The sequence below is a fragment of the Medicago truncatula genome, chromosome 1 (assembly GCF_003473485.1).
Source record: "Medicago truncatula cultivar Jemalong A17 chromosome 1, MtrunA17r5.0-ANR, whole genome shotgun sequence".
NCBI classification, from domain to species: domain Eukaryota; kingdom Viridiplantae; phylum Streptophyta; class Magnoliopsida; order Fabales; family Fabaceae; genus Medicago; species Medicago truncatula.
In genome coordinates, this window is record NC_053042.1 from 20,120,998 (window position 1) to 20,138,814 (window position 17,817).

A 17,817-nucleotide genomic window follows, 5' to 3' on the forward strand; every position below is an offset into this window, starting at 1 on the left:
ATTTAAACCAACGGTTAGGATTATGTTTATTAATCTGCACACGTTTTCTTTTCTTTATCTTCACTGAGGCGCGTTTCCTTTGCTTTTCCGTCTCCTTCAAGTCGCTCTCCGCCCATGTTCTCTGAATGTTAATTGTTAAAGCATGGTTTTTTTGTTTTCTTTTTGTTATTTTTTTGAGCAATTTTCTGTTCATCTCTTCTTTGATATATACAGACGTTGCGATTCTTTTCTTTCACTCCGGCACGGCGATGTGAACAATATGGAGAGAATGAACACTGATAAAACAAACCCATTTATGTATATTCTTTTAATTTTAATCCAATTTGGAGTTGAGCAAACAAGGGGTCTTCAAGGAAGAATAAGGAGCAAGCACAAAATAATTTTAAAGCACAATCACGATTGCCAGATTTGGGATAGTGAAATAATTTTGATGCATCTAAACAAATAATTTGTGACAGATTTGTCTATTGAATCTAAACAAATTAGAATGATGAAAAGAAGAAGATACAAGAATGAAACGGTAGAAATTACTCGTGAAAGAGAGAGAACGTCGCAGTTGAGAAGAGGAAGGGTATAGGTTGCACTACTTGACCCTTTTTAAAGAGCATTTTAATTTGAGCCGTTGATTTAGATCCAACAGTCTAAATTAATCCCTCTCATCTCTCATTATATCCACTCCTCTTACTTGATATGCCCTCTATATATATATATATATATATATATATATATATATATATATATTTGATAGGCTAATGCAGTGGCATTCATTCACCTATGCATAGATTTAACTTGATCCATACTCCATCTATCTATAATATCTAGAGCTCGTGCAATACACATATCACATAACAATCGTGTTGAAGAAAAGATATTCAAAATGTTACTTTAAATATTTGCTCGTGTATCATTTGTTACACTGTTACCACCAATTTTTTCTTCATGCCAAAAAAAAAACTATATTTTTTTGGCAATGAAAGAAAATATGATATTTTTGCTTTGTCTCATTCAATTGTCATAGGGTTAATGGAGTGTACAACGAAGGTAACATCCTAAGTCGGCTCTCACCATAACCTTTGACATTATTTGGTACTCAATTTCATGCTGTCTCAATTAACTCTACTATACTATAATAATATTAAGTCTTCACTTAACAGTAGATTCCTACGAGTTATTAATTATAACCAAAATACTTGAGTTTGTTATACCTCTTACATCTTTTTCATTTCATAATGCATTCTTTTTTTTCTTGAGATATATTTTTTCAATTGATGTCAAATATTACTCTCTGTCTTAGACCCTTTAGCCTCAAATCACAAACTATATACATATAGAGCTCAAAAACTTGAAATTTTCATATATTTTTAATGTTAATTTAGAACTATAAAAGGGGAACCAAAAGAATACCAAATTTCATTGATATGGAAGCTGAAATGGTTGAAGAAGATATTGTGAGGTCAATGAGTGATTTAAGGAAGAGGGTGAGTTTCGGAGAGTTGATTCGGACCTCAGCAAGCTTCCACGAGAAAACTAAAAGCGAAATAAACGAAGAGCAGGATTTGAAATGGGAAGCTTTATGGAGGCTTCCAACATATGATAGAATGAGAAAAGGGATTTTGAAGCAAGTTCTTGATAATGGAAAGGTTAACTATGAAGAGGTTGATATCACAAAGCTTGGAGTAGAAGAAAAGAAGCATCTTCTTGAGAGTATAATTAAGACTGCTGAAGAAGACAATGAGAACTTTCTCCACAAGATGAGAGACAGAATTGATAGGTAGATACAACTATATTTTTTCTCCGCCTCTTTGCGTCTTGCGAAGAGTTTCGGTTTCAATAATATTTGCCGTTTCAAAAAAAGAAGAAGATATAAGTATATTTGGTTTGATTTGAATTGCTTTTACTTTCTAATTCATATGTTTTGTGCAAGGTTCTACTAAATGGTTTCACATGTCTTTTTTTATTGCTACTATAGGGTTGGAATTGAGATTCCTAAGATTGAAGTCAGGTTTGAAAATTTATCAGTTGAAGGAGATGCTTATGATGGAACCAGGGCCTTGCCAACACTAGTCAATGCTACCCTGAATGTAATAGAGGTATGTTCAACAAATCTAAACATTATATTTTTTTATCGACGTGTTAATCGAGTATCTTTGTACACAATTGCGAATACTACTGGCTCGGATTGCATTCATATGGTTAAGATTCAAATTCAAGTTCAGATTTGAATTCAAGACTACTAAATAAGCTGGAAGGAAGGATCTTTACTATCTTATCTAAACAATTTTAATTATTTAAATTAGAGTATTTTCTTGTCAGCCGAATTAGAATATTTTTAAATAGTTTATCAAAAATATATTAAATGAATTTTGTTTTGGGCATATGATTTTATGTTGGCAGATCCGATTTGAATTATTCCTTCTATTTTTGCCATATGCATCACGGCATTACCTGCACCCTATTTGAAAATAGCTGATACAGTGAAAAGAACATTACAGGGTGATAATTTGCTATAGTTTTATTTTTTTATGTCGTTAACATTTCCTTAAAAAAAAATGTATGAGTCCTGGTATAGTAATTATATTACCCCGTAAGCATAGCTCAGTTGGTAGGGACATGCATTGCTATATGTAGGGGCTGGGGTTCGAACCCGGACATCCCACTTATTCAACCACTAGACTACTTGACAAATAATAATAATAATATTTTATATTACTTTTACACTTGTCAAAATGTTGGAGAGGTGAAGTTAACAGAGTAAAGAACACAACTCATTAAAAAACTTCTCATCTACTAAAATCTTAATCCAATGAATATATAAGTCATGTCTTTTATATACATTCCTTTAGTGCATTACTAATCGATATGAGACAAATTACTCAAACAGATTTTAAATTAAAATAGGAATGAAACGTGAAGCAATTAACAACAAAGAATTTGTTATTATTTGTTTTGTTTCTATCTTTCCACAAACAAGTAGATATATGCACTTTATATAACTTAACTATGCTTACTTATATTGACTTATGATCTTATATGTATTTGTGTTTGTGGCAAATAGGGACTTTTGGGCTATATCAAGATTTTGGCATTTAAGAAAAGGGTTGCCAAGATACTCAAAGATGTTAGTGGAATTATAAAACCATCAAGGTACTTCAATTAGTGATGCTAAATCAAATCTTCTATTCACAGTGATGTTCCAAATATGAACTCAAAGTTAATCATGCATCAAAATCCTACATAAAAGAAGAAATTTGTATTTCTTCATTTCATGTGAAATTGAGAAAATAAAAATTGATCATAATCAAAATATTTCAATTACTAAGCAAAATAAGTTGTACTTCAACCCAATACAAAATAGAATGAATGTATTAAATACACCTCAAACAATTGAGAAGATTACCATACAATGCTGCCAAGGGCAAACCAACATTGCTCCCCTCCTTGCACATATATAAGCTACTCCCTGGACAGGAATTTGATTTGGTTAATGATAGCATTACAATCAACTCTCAACACTCCTTTAAAAATATATAATTTGGTTTTTCATAAACAAGCGTGACAACGTAACTCGTAACAGCTAGCTAGGCATATAATGCGTCAAACACTCCTGAATTTTCTCACCAAGTATCTTTCCAAATTGTAAGAAATGTTGCATGTACTCCATTTTCATAAAACACACCCACATATCCCATCCATTCATAGACAGCTAGCAGTTCAGATACGGTATGAGAACGAACAACTGAAGAAGAGGATGTATCAAAATAAAGATACAAGAATTAAGCTTAACATTAGAGTCACAATGAGCTTATAATTCCATGTTGTCGTTTTATTATAATAAAATCTTGAATATATACCCCTTCTCTTCTCATCTCCCACCAAAATATCAGCACACATTTCCAGCCCAAGAATCGATTGTATTATATGAATAAATTATATGAAACAAAGTTGAATTAATGTTGACTAAAAAGAAATCAACTTTAAATGTAATAGCATAACCAAACCTAATAAATAAAGAATATATTGGTAACTAGATTTTATTCGTTGTCTCTTTTTCAGAATGACTTTATTATTGGGACCTCCAAGTTCAGGAAAAACTACACTTCTTCAGGCACTTGCTGGGAAATTGGACAAGGATCTAAGGGTTTGTAATCCCATCCTAGTTCCTTTTTCCGAAATGATAAATGCATCATATAAATGAATTGTAGCTCAATAGTTGTGAGTTTGTTCCTAACATTAGTGATCATAATTTGTCATTTAAAGCATTTGGAATAATTCATTTCAATAAAGAAAGAAAAAAAAAAGGATCTTCATGATAATTTCTAAGAATAACTATTTCCCATATATAAGTTTACCAGACATATGCAGTACATCATAAAATTCTCAACAGGTATCAGGAAGAGTCACTTACAATGGTCATGAACTGTCAGAATTTGTTCCTCAAAGAACATGTGCTTATATTAGTCAGCATGATCTTCACCATGGAGAAACGACAGTGAGAGAGACGCTGGACTTCTCCGGACGCTGCTTGGGAGTTGGAACAAGGTATGATATGTTGACAGAATTGTCAAGACGTGAAAAAGCAGCAGGTATCAAACCAGATCCTGAAATAGATGCTTTCATGAAAGTAACATCAATGGAAGGTCAAGAAACAAGTCTTGTTACAGATTATATTCTCAAGGTTTGGTTATGCTATTACTTTTAAAGTTTATTGATTTTTAGTCAACAATAATCCAACTTTCTTTCATCTAATTTATTTATATAATACATAGATTCTTGGGTTGGAAACGTGTGCTGATATTTTGGTGGGAGATGAAATGAGAAGGGGCATATCTGGTGGACAAAAGAAGCGTTTAACCACTGGTAAGTGTCGTGTGCTTCTCGAATTGCATATCTTTATAGAATAATAACAATATTGCATAGAATCTTTACAAATCCTTCAGATATGTAATAATAAGCAAGGTAAATGGGTGAATAACATATGTAATTATTTTGGTATAACTTCTCTTGAATGGTCAAAGATATTATGGAGTAATGTCAATTTTCTTTACAGAATCATATTCATAATATCAATTCTCAATCTCAATTCATAAAAACACAATGCAGGTGAAATGTTAGTAGGACCTGCAAAAGCACTCTTTATGGATGGAATTTCAACTGGTTTGGATAGTTCCACAACCTTCCAAATTGTCAGGTTTATGAGGCAAATGGTTCATATCACGGATGTCACTATGATAATCTCACTTCTGCAACCTGCACCAGAAACATACAACCTTTTTGATGACATAATATTACTTTCAGAAGGTGAGATTGTCTATCAAGGTCCCAGGGAGAGTGTTCTAGATTTTTTTCAAAATGTGGGCTTCAAATGCCCAGAAAGGAAAGGAATTGCAGACTTTTTACAAGAGGTAACTTCTAGAAAGGATCAAGAGCAGTACTGGTTCAGAAGGGACATACCTTATGAATATGTTAGTGTGCCTGATTTTGTAATCCACTTCAACAATTACAGTATTGGTAGAGAACTTCATGAAGAGATTAAAACTCCATTTGATTCTAGTAAAGCTCATCATGCTGCATTAGTAAAGGAAAAGTTTGGAATCTCCAAATGGGAACTCTTCAAGGCATGCTTTTCAAGAGAATGGCTATTCATGAAGCGCAGCTATTTTGTATATATATTTAAGACTTTTCAGATTACAATCATGTCTTTAATTACCATGACAGTGTTTTTTAGAACAAGAATGGAGCACGGTAAACTTGAGGATGGAGGAAAATATTACGGTGCACTGTTTTTCAGTCTTATCAATGTGATGTTCAATGGAGCAGCAGAACTTGCAATGACTGTTAACAGACTTCCTGTTTTCTTCAAGCAGAGAGATTTCCTATTTTATCCAGCATGGGCTTTTGCATTGCCCATTTGGGTCCTCAGAGTTCCTCTCTCTATAGTGGAATCAGTATTATGGATCATCCTCACTTATTATACTATTGGTTTTGCTCCAGCACCTAGTAGGTATGAGAATGCAATCTATACTGAGTTTCTTAGTGACATGTGAGAATGTTAGGATGAATGTGTTGACAAAAGATAAATCAAATTGAGAATAGTAGAGTAATTAGAGGTAGACGGAGACACATAAAATTAAGGCATGTGATATGATGAAAAATGGTTTTGGAATTATATTGTTTGTCAACACTACCATTAGGTATCAGTATGATGAATAAAAGAATATTACAAGATTCAGTTAGCCATCACCTGGTGGGAAAAAGCTTTGGTGGTTGATGCATAAAATTGAATTGATTGCAATATTATTCTATCATTTTAATTTATTTATTTACTAGCAAACTTCAATTATTACAGGTTTTTCCGTCAACTACTGGCATTCTTCTGTGTGAACCAAATGGCCCTATCTCTTTTCCGGTTCATTGCTGCAATTGGAAGGACAAGAGTTGTGGCTAATACATTTGCTTCCATAACAATTTTAGTTATTTTTGTCCTAAGTGGATTTACTGTTTCAAGAGGTAAGTAGCAATTTCTCTTTATACATCTATACATTACTAAAAAATATTTCAATATTAAATGAGATTTCTAATTTTTCATGTGAAATAGATTCTTTTTATCTAATCACTGCAAACCATACTTCATATATAGATGATATTGATCCATGGATGATATGGTGCTATTATGCTTCACCTATGATGTATGGAATGACTGCAATAAGCATCAATGAATTTCTAGACAAAAGATGGAGTACTGTGAGATCTTATTCTTGTTGAGATTATCATTGTTCTTCAACCTTAACATAACTATCAATTAATTGCTGATTTTTCACTTTTCACAGCCTAATATCGACCCCAGAATTGATGAACCCACAGTTGGGAAGGCCTTTCTTAAGGCCAGAGGCATATTTACAGAAGACTATTGGTATTGGATATCTATCGGTGCTCTTGTAGGATTTTCTCTATTGTTCAATGTTTGTTTCATTCTCGCTCTAACTTACTTGGACCGTAAGTTTCCATCTTATCTTTCTTGATGTTGCATGTTTGCATCTGTAAAATCTTGTTTCTTAAATTGTTATATAATCTTTATAACTCTATTAAAAGAGAGCATTATAAAGGAACACTAGAAAGACAGCTATTAGATAACCATATCAAGAAAAGCAAAGCCACCAATCTTGCTACATGGAAAACAGTAACTATTTGAAAAATCGTTAACAAAAAAAAACTTCTGATATCACTATGAAATTAAATTGCAGCATTCAGAAGCTCAAAATCTATCATAGTGGAACAGGAAGACAACAGGGAAAGCACAACGAAGTCCTCCTCAGTAGAAAAAACAACTGGAGAAATGACAGAAAGTTCAGCTTCAAATGTTGAATCGTTTGAAGGTAATGATAAATTTTGTTTGAAAATAATCCCTAAAGTGCCTAATAATGTATATAAAAATAATTTGTTCTTAAAATTAAAAAAATCCATCAAGTTAGTCCTTAAAATATATATAATTCGTCAAATTAGTGCCTACTGTTATGTACTGATGTGATACTAGGAACTGGAGAGACGGATTTTATATCGTTTATGGACTAAATGGATTTCATTTAGTTTAAGGACTATTTATTATTTTCATATAGTTTAGGAGCTGAATAGGAGAGAGAGTGGTCAAAAGAAACGCCAGTTCTATCCTAAAATCATTTTTACCTTAACCAAAATGAGTAGCTTATTTATCTCTATTTCAAGTGTACACCATTGATATGATTTCTGCATAACTTTTTTATACTAACATAATCATTCATGCCAATTGGAAATGAACACTAAGATAATTGTGATTACTACAGGTGTTGACATGGAAGTAAGAAACAACACGAATAGCTCAATACCTAAAGCTGCAAAAAATGTAAAATTCAAAAAGGGAATGGTGTTACCCTTTCAGCCTCTGTCACTTGTGTTTGAAAATGTGAACTATTACATCAATATGCCCAATGTAAATTCCTATGACCCCTGTTTTATCATATCCTCTTATTTCTCACCTCTAATACAACTTTATTCAGTGAAGATTTTATCGTTAGCTTTGACATTTGTATTTTTCTAGCTGTGCCAAATATTTGGATTTGGCATTTATACTTACAAATTAAAATACATAATGATTAAACATTGAGGAGTAAAAGGTATGCGTGTGTACGTGCATAATATTGTTTATGACATGTGTGTGATCAAAGATTTTTATTATCACTAAAAGACAACTAAAATAAAGTTGAACACAGAAATTTAGTTTACATGAAAAAAAAAAATTGTGTAATAAAGTCATCTTACTTAGATAGTAAATTTCAAATTATTTTGAAAATATATTATAGTATCACAACTCCCAAATGTCACTTTAGTAATTTATAATCAGGAAATGAAGACACGAGGAATTGAAGAGAACAGACTCCAACTACTAAGAGACATAAGTGGTGCTTTTAGGCCTGGAATTTTAACAGCATTAGTTGGTGTAAGTGGTGCTGGAAAAACCACTTTGATGGATGTGCTTTCAGGAAGGAAAACTAGTGGTTACATTGAAGGAAGTATCAGCATATCGGGTTATCCTAAGAACCAAGCAACTTTTGCTCGGATTAGCGGTTATTGTGAACAAAATGATATCCACTCTCCCAATATTACAGTTTATGAATCTCTTCTGTTTTCTGCTTGGTTGCGGCTCAGTAAAGAAGTTGATATAGAAACACGAAAGGTATATTATTATCAAACAAATTTTCATATTAAACACCCTCTCATATCCCCACCTATTTAGTCAGAAACTTGACATTTGAAAGTTATAAGATAATTATGCAAGTTTCACATGCATTAAGGTTATTTCATGTGGTTAGCAAGGAATCAATTATTTGTCACCGAACTCCATGCATGATGATAAGAAAAATATCAATTATGATGACACTCAAACAGATTCTAATAGTCTAAAATTCTACTTATTATCTTCAGATGTTTATCGAGGAAGTTATAGAGCTAGTTGAGTTACATCAAGTGAGAAATTTCTTAGTCGGCCTTCCTGGAATAGATGGATTATCAACTGAGCAGAGAAAGAGGCTTACCATTGCTGTAGAATTGGTTGCAAACCCTTCCATTATCTTTATGGATGAACCAACGACTGGTCTTGATGCTAGAGCTGCAGCAGTAGTTATGCGTACTGTTAGAAACACAGTTGATACAGGGAGAACTGTTGTGTGCACAATTCATCAACCAAGTATTGATATTTTTGAAAATTTTGATGAGGTAATATGAATTACAAGATTTTGAAAATTAAATTTTTATAATGATTTAGCAGGAACTATACTAACCCTTAGCAAATCTTGCGTTTAGCTGCTTTTGATGAAGACTGGTGGACAAGTGATATATGGTGGGCCTCTAGGTCGAAATTCTGAGAAACTTATAGAGTACTTTGAGGTGAACTTGTCCCTGATAATGTATAAACTTAAATTAGTTAGATGTCAGTAAGCTTACAGATTGTGCAAAACATTTGTCAGGCTATTACAGGAATTCCGAAGATTGAAGATGGATATAATCCAGCCACATGGATGCTGGAGATCAGTTCTCCTGTGGTTGAGTCTCAGCTTGATATAGATTTTGCAGAATTATACAACAAGTCAAGCCTTTATCAGTAAGTAACAGTCATAGTCGATGCTATATTCTGAGGGATTCCTGCTTCTTTTTTTCCCATATTTACTTGAAATTTCTCATTATAATTTGATAATATTTTTCCAGAAGGAACCAAGAATTGATAAAGGAACTATCCATACCAGCACCTGGAACAAAGGACCTGTACTATCCATCTAAATACTCCCAATCATTTGTTACTCAATGCAGTGCTTGTTTCTGGAAACAGTATCGTTCCTATTGGAGGAATCCACAGTATAATGCCATCAGATTCTTCATCACAATTGTCATTGGTCTTATGTTTGGACTTATTTATTGGAAAAAAGGAGAAAAGATGTAAGTAATTTGATAGTATAATACTTCACCGGTACCTGTTAACTTTAAACCGTTTCAAGGTCCAATAAACAATGACATGTCTCCATACCAGTGGCCCTTAGCTTATTGATCACAGCAATTTCCCCATGATATCATTAGACATAGGACTATGGTGCATCGCACTCCACCCACAGGAGTCTTTCTCGTAAGGGTGATACCAAGATGCATTTTATTACATTGCCCCTTTTCATTCTTGAGCAAATGATCGTATCCACTTAGGCACTCTACCCTTTTTGTCAAGACCCCAGCAGGGCAGTGCTCATCGTTTTGTAGGGATAAAAATCTATCTCCATAAATTTCAATTGCATGTACGAAAGTTGCCAGGTCCCCAATTACTCTGTGAATGATTTACATCATAGGCACATGTGTTGTAAACAATTCTCAAATTCTCATATGACCTTTCCAAAGGTTATTCTTCTAAGGCCGAAGATTCTTCTTTTATTACTCTCCACTCTCTAGTCATACACTACAAGCCGTATGACCTGTTAACTTGTCTGGCATGCTCATCCTATGAAAGCAATAATTAATCCTTGGCTAAGAACAAGGCAACAATGCACATCATACTTGATGTTTGATGTCTTTTCCTAATGAGATCTCTAATCCACAAGAAAAATTGTGAATAAAGTGCAGGATAGTAATATTTCTTTAAATCACTAGCACCAATAAGAACTGTTGCTTTCCTCATCTGAGAACATGTGTAATCAACAATTTATTTTTCCAAATCTACATGATAAAGTTATAAAAATACATAGTGTAGTATTTATATATGTTACATGAGAAAAAATATATCATATTTGCAGGCAAAGGGAACAAGACCTTTTGAATCTCGTTGGAGCTATGTATTCATCTGTTATTTTCCTTGGTGCAAGCAACACAAGCAGTGTGCAACCTATTGTTGCAATAGAAAGAACAGTTCTCTACCGTGAAAGAGCTGCTGGAATGTACTCAGAACTGACCTATGCAATTGGTCAGGTAAAAAACTACACAGACCCTTTCACCTAACACAACATTAACTAACAAAGATAGATTAGCAAAATTATACAGTTCATGATAACAACTATTATTTTGCAGGTAGCAATTGAAGTAATTTATGTTGCAATCCAAAGTTTAATCTATTCCAATATCCTTTACTGGATGCTTGGGTTCCCACCGCAAGTTGAAAATTTCTTTTGGTTCTACTTCTTGATATTCATGTCATTTCTCTACTTCACACTATATGGACTGATGACTGTGGCTTTGACACCAAACCATCAAATTGCTGCAATAGTTATGTCTTTCTTCATCAGTTTTTGGAACCTGTTCTCTGGCTTTCTTATTCCAAGAACGGTATGTGTTTGATCAGCAATGATAAAATATATTTCTTACTCTTGATACCCTAGGAGAATATTCCACGCCATTACTGAACCTATTTATACCAACCTCTCTATCTTTTAAGGTTGCCAGACCCTGTTGCCACTAAAGTGGTACTTAGGGAAGGAAAATGGAAATAGCATTTTCAGTTAAAGGATATTAAATCTCTTAAGAAATATATATAAAAAAATATCCTAACCAAAGAATTAGGCACATAGAGCCACATAAACAGATGGACCCCAACAAACAAAAACTTGCTGTGTTTATAACCTTATGGGGTTAAGGTTTATGTATTATCTAGCCTGGAAAGAATAACTTCTTATTAGTAAGGAAAGAAAAAAGGAATGTGTGTGTGTGTGTGTGGTTAGTTAGTTAGCTATGTTATTATTGCAACAAATGACTTATTTTTTTAATAAATACCATTTCTTGATTCTGAGACAGTTATTTTACGACACTTGTTAAGATCCTTGAAAAGATGCTAATATTATTTTTAATGATCATCCAATTTTTCAACTAGTTATTGTTTTTCACTTTGCAGCAAATTCCAATATGGTGGAGGTGGTATTATTGGGCATCGCCTGTGGCATGGACAATATATGGACTGGTGACATCCCAGGTGGGTGACAAGAACAGTCCAATAGAGGTTCCTGGATATAGGCTCATGACAGTAAAAGATTATCTTGAGAGGCGATTGGGTTTTGAACATGACTTCCTTGGATATGTTGCTTTGGCTCATATTGCTTTTTGCCTTCTCTTCCTTTTTGTATTTGCCTATGGCATCAAGTTTTTGAACTTCCAGAAAAGATAATCACACATGGAATAAATGAATATGAAAACTGAGAATTGTCATGCGAAATGATATTAAGCAAAATTACTTATAAAACAAATATGCAAAATTTATTACTATAGTGATATATTGTTTAATCTTCAGTGTGACTGTTCTTAATTTCCTTAATGCATTGATGTTTTGCTAGATCATTTGACGATAAGCAATACAAGGGCAATTTACATATGATTCATCACATATAAAAGGGGAAATTGAACTCGTCTCCCCTAAGTGTGTTTGATTGAAACACATAGCTCTAGTTTTTAATTGAACACTAACCTCATTTATTTATTTTCTCCAAGTGACACACACATCCCTTAGAGTATAATGGTGTTTGTTCTGAGTTAATAAACCACAGATGCAGCCTTACATTTGCCACACCTAACTGATCTAAAGATGTGATCAAACCATTTATATCACAAATCAGAACCAATTATACATTTATTCTAATCAACAACGCCAAAGTAACATACCTAGTAGGAATCAGTCCACTTTTTCCTTGTAAAGAATCAGTCCACGTGCAACAAAAAAATAAATTCTGACAGATCAGTTTTTTTTTTATTGAGATTATGATAAGAATTCAACAATATATCAATATGTCAATATGCCGAGGGTGACCCATTGATTATGATAGATCATTGGAGTCACCCTCGGCATATTTTTAAAGGAGACTTATCACAATAGAAAACTACAAATATTTATAGGGAAATGCTAATGAGTGCCCTAAGGGCACTCTTTAAGGACTTTATATAGTAAGTTTTTATAGAAACTTGTGCATTCAATGCATCGGGAATTGAAGTATTGGACATTTTCAATGAATAATTTCTTACTTGGGAATCCTTAAAGAATGCCCTTAGGGCACTCGTTAGCAAGACCCATATTTATAAGGTCATTCGGTAAGGTTAATGTCATTCACTATTATCCTCTATGAATGTCTACACCAGACAATCAAAGTTTTGAAACACTTAAAAAGAAGGGGGAAAAAATCAACACTTATCACCATTACAAACTCCCATAAGATAGAAGAGTTTATCTCAACTTTCTCAGAATGATTAGTTTTCTACCACAATTCCAACATTTGAGACCTCTGTAGTGTTTTTTGAAAAAAAAAATTAAATTATTTAAAATTTTAAATAATAAACACAAAGCATTTGAGCCTAGCTATATTATATTAACCTTTAGTGTGGGAATAAAAACAAACATTTGGCAGATATATGCATGCACATTCTGACCATGGAAAATTCCCATTAGCTTATCCACAATGTCCATTAAATATTGTAATGCTATCAAAATGCAAGATGCATTTAAATATTCTCAAATCATATTAAAAAGTAAAGATGAAATTTGATATCTATTCATAGCACAAACTTGCTAAGAAATGAAGAGCATCAGAAGAGATAAGGACATAACGAGAATATGTCAAAAGAAAAGATTGTGGCACAATCAATTAATTCAAGCTAGTAAAAGAATATTAATTCAAGTTAGAAAAGAAAGAAGTAAATCATAGGCTGTCGAGCTGAATGCATTTAGTAAAGGATTCATGCTAGAAGAGCTATGAAAACACAGAGAGCAAAGAAAAAGTTGTGGATGATTAACCGATAAGTCTTCCTTTTTAAAATTTAAATGAATGAATTCAATATCTTTCTATTGAGATATTATATGAAAACATGCACCTTAAATGAAGTCAAAAAGGCAAACAGGCAAAAGCAATTTACATCATAAACACCAAGTGGATCACCTCTCATAAACACCAAGTCTGAGGAGATGCTTATACTATTTGCTACACAGCTCCTAACTAACACATATAGATTTGTCCTGCAAATGCAAACAATGGTAAATATAATAATAGAAAATAAACACAAACAAATAGAAAATAAAGAAGAAGAAAAAAAACCAGGTAGAAAAGCCATATTCCTATATTTGTGTGATCAAAATAGTCGCAGCAACCCAACATATATTAATTTGGTTATTCAAAAAATGAGAGCTTTTAAAAGCCTTACAACTGCTCTTCACAAATGAGAAGACAGATTCTCGTTTCGGTTGTTTTTTATGTTGGTTTGGCTTTGGGGGAGAGAGAGAAACTGGACTCTCTAATTCCTAGAAGATTGGTTATTTGTAGCAATTACTGCTTACCTTTCCTTTCAACCGCATAACTGTTTCTGCAGGGAGTTATTCTGCAGACAGTGTTAATAACAATTATCAGTTTGCATCCATATCTCTTATCTAATACTCACCCAACAGCAAAGTTTCTATAACCTTTACAGTGATCATTTATCATCTCTCATTCTCTCTGATATCCACAAACCGCAGTCCAAAGGTATCCTCCTTTCGTACTTGGTAGCAGAAAGATATGAATACAATCTTCCATTAAGATTCCTTAATGATAAAGTATGAGTACAGCTTTCAAATCAACCAAAGCTGAGAGCAACTAAGAAACAGTAAATTTACCAATTATCATACTTGCAAATGGATTTAATAAAGGTGCTGCTTTTATTGATAATATTGTAATTACAGTGTATGGTCAATTGACTTAAAACAGCATCTCTACAGAAGAGCAATGATGCATGAGAGAAAGATTCTTCATCTTGCATCATGGTATCAAAACTACTACTAATACATCATCAATTAGGTTTCTTCAACAAGTGAGACATTATATCTTCCTTATGGAATTTATGTATGTTTCAGGAATAACTGATTTCAGTCGCAGAAGAAAAGGGTTGCTGCAGTCCCCAACAGAAAACACCTGAGGTGATACTGTCGCAATTAGAATGAAATTTTCACCATTCCCCACATCTATCTTGTAAAGATCATGAAAAAATTTCTGAAAAAGATTTAATATGTTGTCATAGAAGGACTGACTTGGAGAAATGACATTGATAGCAAGAATTCCAAATTCAGAAAGAACTAATTTAGCAGCAAGAAGAACCTGCTTTCTAACAAATTCCAAAGGTGGAGAACTTATACCATCTCTTATATCGCTAGAATCCAAATCGACCATAACAGCATCAAACTTATGACGAGTGACCTCCTCACCGTTCACCATGTGGCCAAAACCATCAGGCTCGGAATCATTAAAAGAACTCTTACTGCATTGTTTTCCACGGTCAGCAAGTTTCTTCATATATTTAACAGCATCTGCAACAATAATACGAATAAATTCAGAGTCTTCCAATCCAAAGTAGTTTTTTGCCACCTTCAAAACCTCGTTATCACTATCAACACCGACGACCTCAAAACCCAACTGAATTGCCAGAAAAGTTAACAAAGCCCCACCTCCAACCCCAAGGCATAAAGCTTTCGGTCTAAACCCATTTCGAATTCTTCCATCTATATAATCACTTATCAATGAAAGACTAGCCACCATAGGTCCTAAGTAAGGATGAACCAAAACCTGAAGATCGGGTATAAACTTTGTATCACCAATACATACATTATTCAAACCAGAATCGGTCTCTGGAACAATAAGAACCTCTGTTTGAATCAAATTAGGCATCCTCTTAAACCTCAACCGCCTTCGAAATTCTCTTGAATCATTCTGAGTTTCGATTTCGACATCTTCAACTAACATTTGACCAACATGAGAACTAAGACATTGATTTATAACTAGACTAGAAATTAAATTATCTTCATAACTCAAAATGGGTATATCAGGTAAGGCGCCATTTGAAAAAAAAGATTTAGGAGACAAAGCAAGAAGAAGAGGTTTAGACCAAATGTGAAATTGTTGATGAAGCAATGAAGAATTGAATGGACGATGGTAAATATGTTTAGAAGAATGAGGGTTTAGACCAATGAGAATGAAACGGGAAATTGGGTGTGGAGAAGAGAAGAGAAGTTGAAGATGACCTGATTGGGTAGAGAAGATCCAATCAGATTCACGGCCTTCAGGAACTAACATGGAAGCAACGTGTGGTGGTGATGATGAGTTGAGTGGTGAGTCGAGAACAGCGACTCGGATGAGTGAGTTTGAATGTGAAGAAGTTGGATTGGGATTGGGTAGAGTGAATGTGATGAAGCGAGAAGGGGTTAGGGTTTCAAAGGTCGATGCATCCATCATCACAACAACACTGTTCTTTAGTTACATCTTCCACATCTTTGTTTATTCAGGAGAAATAGCAACGGTTTTCATTCTCATTTTAAAGCTCTGTTTGAATAGTTTAAAAAGGACGGAGCGGAGTGGGATGGAGTGGAGCGGAATGCCACTATTTAGATATTTTACAACGGAGTGGAATAAGTGTAGGGTTAATCGATGTTCCGGGACACCGGTTAAACAACCTACAAAAGAAAAAGAATAACATTTTTTATGTTTAGTTCCAATGTAATACTTAATAGATTTGCTTTCTTAACCTGTGCCTCGGAGCGACTATTAACATTACTCATAAGTTTAATATGGGTGCATTTCCGGCATCTTCGTGTGTATATCCTTTATAAAATAATCAACATTACACAACACTATATGTAATTATAACATAAAGTTTAGCATTATCGTGTCAAAAAAACAATAAAGTTTAACACTGCATAGCTTAACTCATATATAAGACGTGTTCAAAAATATCAATCCTACATCTATTAATTTTGCTAAAAATATCGAACATTAAGTCTATTAAAAAGTTGTCATCATGTATGTATAAGAGCCTTTTAAATTGCATTGTATGTATTGGAGCCTTTTTATTGCCTTGTTGTCACGATATCAATGATGTCCAATTCAGAGTATCCATGTGGCTCAACAAGAAGACGTATGTACGATGGAGAAGCAGGGTTGCAGAGGAGCACGTGTGTATAGAAGAAAATGCATTAGAAATGGAACGTCTTATATGAAATGGAAAAGAGGGATAAAATCGAAATACATTAAGATTGTGTTACATTCCATTGCTTACACCCCAAATTCGGGGAATGAAAAATAGAAGGAGAGGGTGGTATTGGATGGAATGAGTTCCATCATGTTCTATTTCATTCCATTACTTTTTTACAAAACCAAACGATGGAATCCCACTCCATTCCATTCCATCCCACACCACCAATCCGAACAAAGCCTAAATGTGTCACACTAAATTTAACGTCATTTAGCGTAAACCATTTTAGTTTCAACCAATTAACACTCGTGATCAGTTTAGACAAATAAATCAGGTGTTGGGTAACCCACTTTAGAGATCTAGTTGGATACAAATGGGTGGATTTGGATGGTTAAAATGTGTCAAAAAGAATCAATGCATGCTTCTATTAGGCGAGAGTGTGTGGAGAGGTTGGAAGCAGAAGGGGAGTGCCCAGGTGTGGTAGGAGAACGGAAAGGGAAGGGCACGCCATGCTGATGGCGAGGGAACATCTCAGGGGAACGATCTGAAGCCACACTACGAGCCCCAGATGGAGATGGAGGAGCAAGTGGAGGGTGATGTTGAGCAGCAGGTGGGTATGGAGCCAAAGGCATAGTAGCTGGACAATTATCCTGTTGAGCCAGAGTCATGTATTATGTTCACGTGGCCAAGATGACGGCTGATGAAGTGGTAAGACAATACACCTTTTATTTAATGAAAATTTAATTTCTATGTTGTTTTAATTAATGTAAACTATTGTTAATTTTTCTCATATATTATTTTGATTATTGTGAAGCCGATGTTACTATTTTTTTAATTTTTACAGTG

The 17,817-nt window shown here is 33.8% G+C and overlaps 2 protein-coding genes and 1 long non-coding RNA gene across 4 annotated transcripts; 1 reads left to right on the forward strand and 2 right to left on the reverse strand.

Annotated features, from left to right (window-relative positions):
- Positions 1-1,217: 1,217 nt before the first annotated feature.
- On the forward strand, positions 1,218-12,276 carry LOC25483264 (pleiotropic drug resistance protein 2). Its single transcript, XM_013611931.3, has 20 exons — positions 1,218-1,771; positions 1,970-2,090; positions 3,056-3,144; positions 4,054-4,138; positions 4,385-4,675; positions 4,767-4,857; positions 5,101-6,001; positions 6,347-6,507; positions 6,638-6,741; positions 6,828-6,993; positions 7,242-7,373; positions 7,818-7,963; positions 8,375-8,707; positions 8,956-9,246; positions 9,334-9,417; positions 9,498-9,631; positions 9,736-9,963; positions 10,803-10,974; positions 11,074-11,328; positions 11,891-12,276. The coding sequence occupies exons 1-20, from the start codon at positions 1,419-1,421 to the stop codon at positions 12,158-12,160; spliced, it is 4,407 nt and encodes a 1,468-aa protein (XP_013467385.2). The 5' UTR covers positions 1,218-1,418; the 3' UTR covers positions 12,161-12,276.
- LOC112419071 (uncharacterized) lies at positions 3,289-10,957 on the reverse strand. 2 transcript variants are annotated; one of them, XR_005646558.1, is made up of 8 exons: positions 10,819-10,957; positions 9,312-9,429; positions 9,066-9,139; positions 5,452-5,565; positions 5,119-5,247; positions 4,406-4,598; positions 3,619-3,736; positions 3,289-3,460 (listed from the first exon to the last, which is right to left on the reverse strand). It is a non-coding gene; the product is annotated as an uncharacterized lncRNA (long non-coding RNA). The 2 variants fall into 2 exon arrangements; XR_003009101.2 differs by lacking the exon at positions 3,619-3,736.
- Positions 12,277-14,645: 2,369 nt separating the features above from the next.
- Positions 14,646-16,340, reverse strand: LOC25483265 (eEF1A lysine and N-terminal methyltransferase). Its single transcript, XM_013611932.3, has one exon. The coding sequence runs from the start codon at positions 16,233-16,235 to the stop codon at positions 14,829-14,831; it is 1,407 nt and encodes a 468-aa protein (XP_013467386.2). The 5' UTR covers positions 16,236-16,340; the 3' UTR covers positions 14,646-14,828.
- Between the last annotated feature and the right edge of the window lie 1,477 nt (positions 16,341-17,817).

Bases quoted from the DNA above. Each gene is read 5' to 3' on its own strand.
- LOC25483264 (XM_013611931.3), top strand. From the start codon at position 1,419: ATGGAAGCTGAAATGGTTGAAGAAGATATTGTGAGGTCAATGAGTGAT. The intron at 6,002-6,346 runs GTATGAGAATGC...CAATTATTACAG, and splicing joins TTTGCTCCAGCACCTAGTAG to GTTTTTCCGTCAACTACTGG. The intron at 9,418-9,497 runs GTGAACTTGTCC...AACATTTGTCAG, and splicing joins AACTTATAGAGTACTTTGAG to GCTATTACAGGAATTCCGAA.
- LOC25483265 (XM_013611932.3), bottom strand. From the start codon at position 16,235: ATGATGGATGCATCGACCTTTGAAACCCTAACCCCTTCTCGCTTCATC.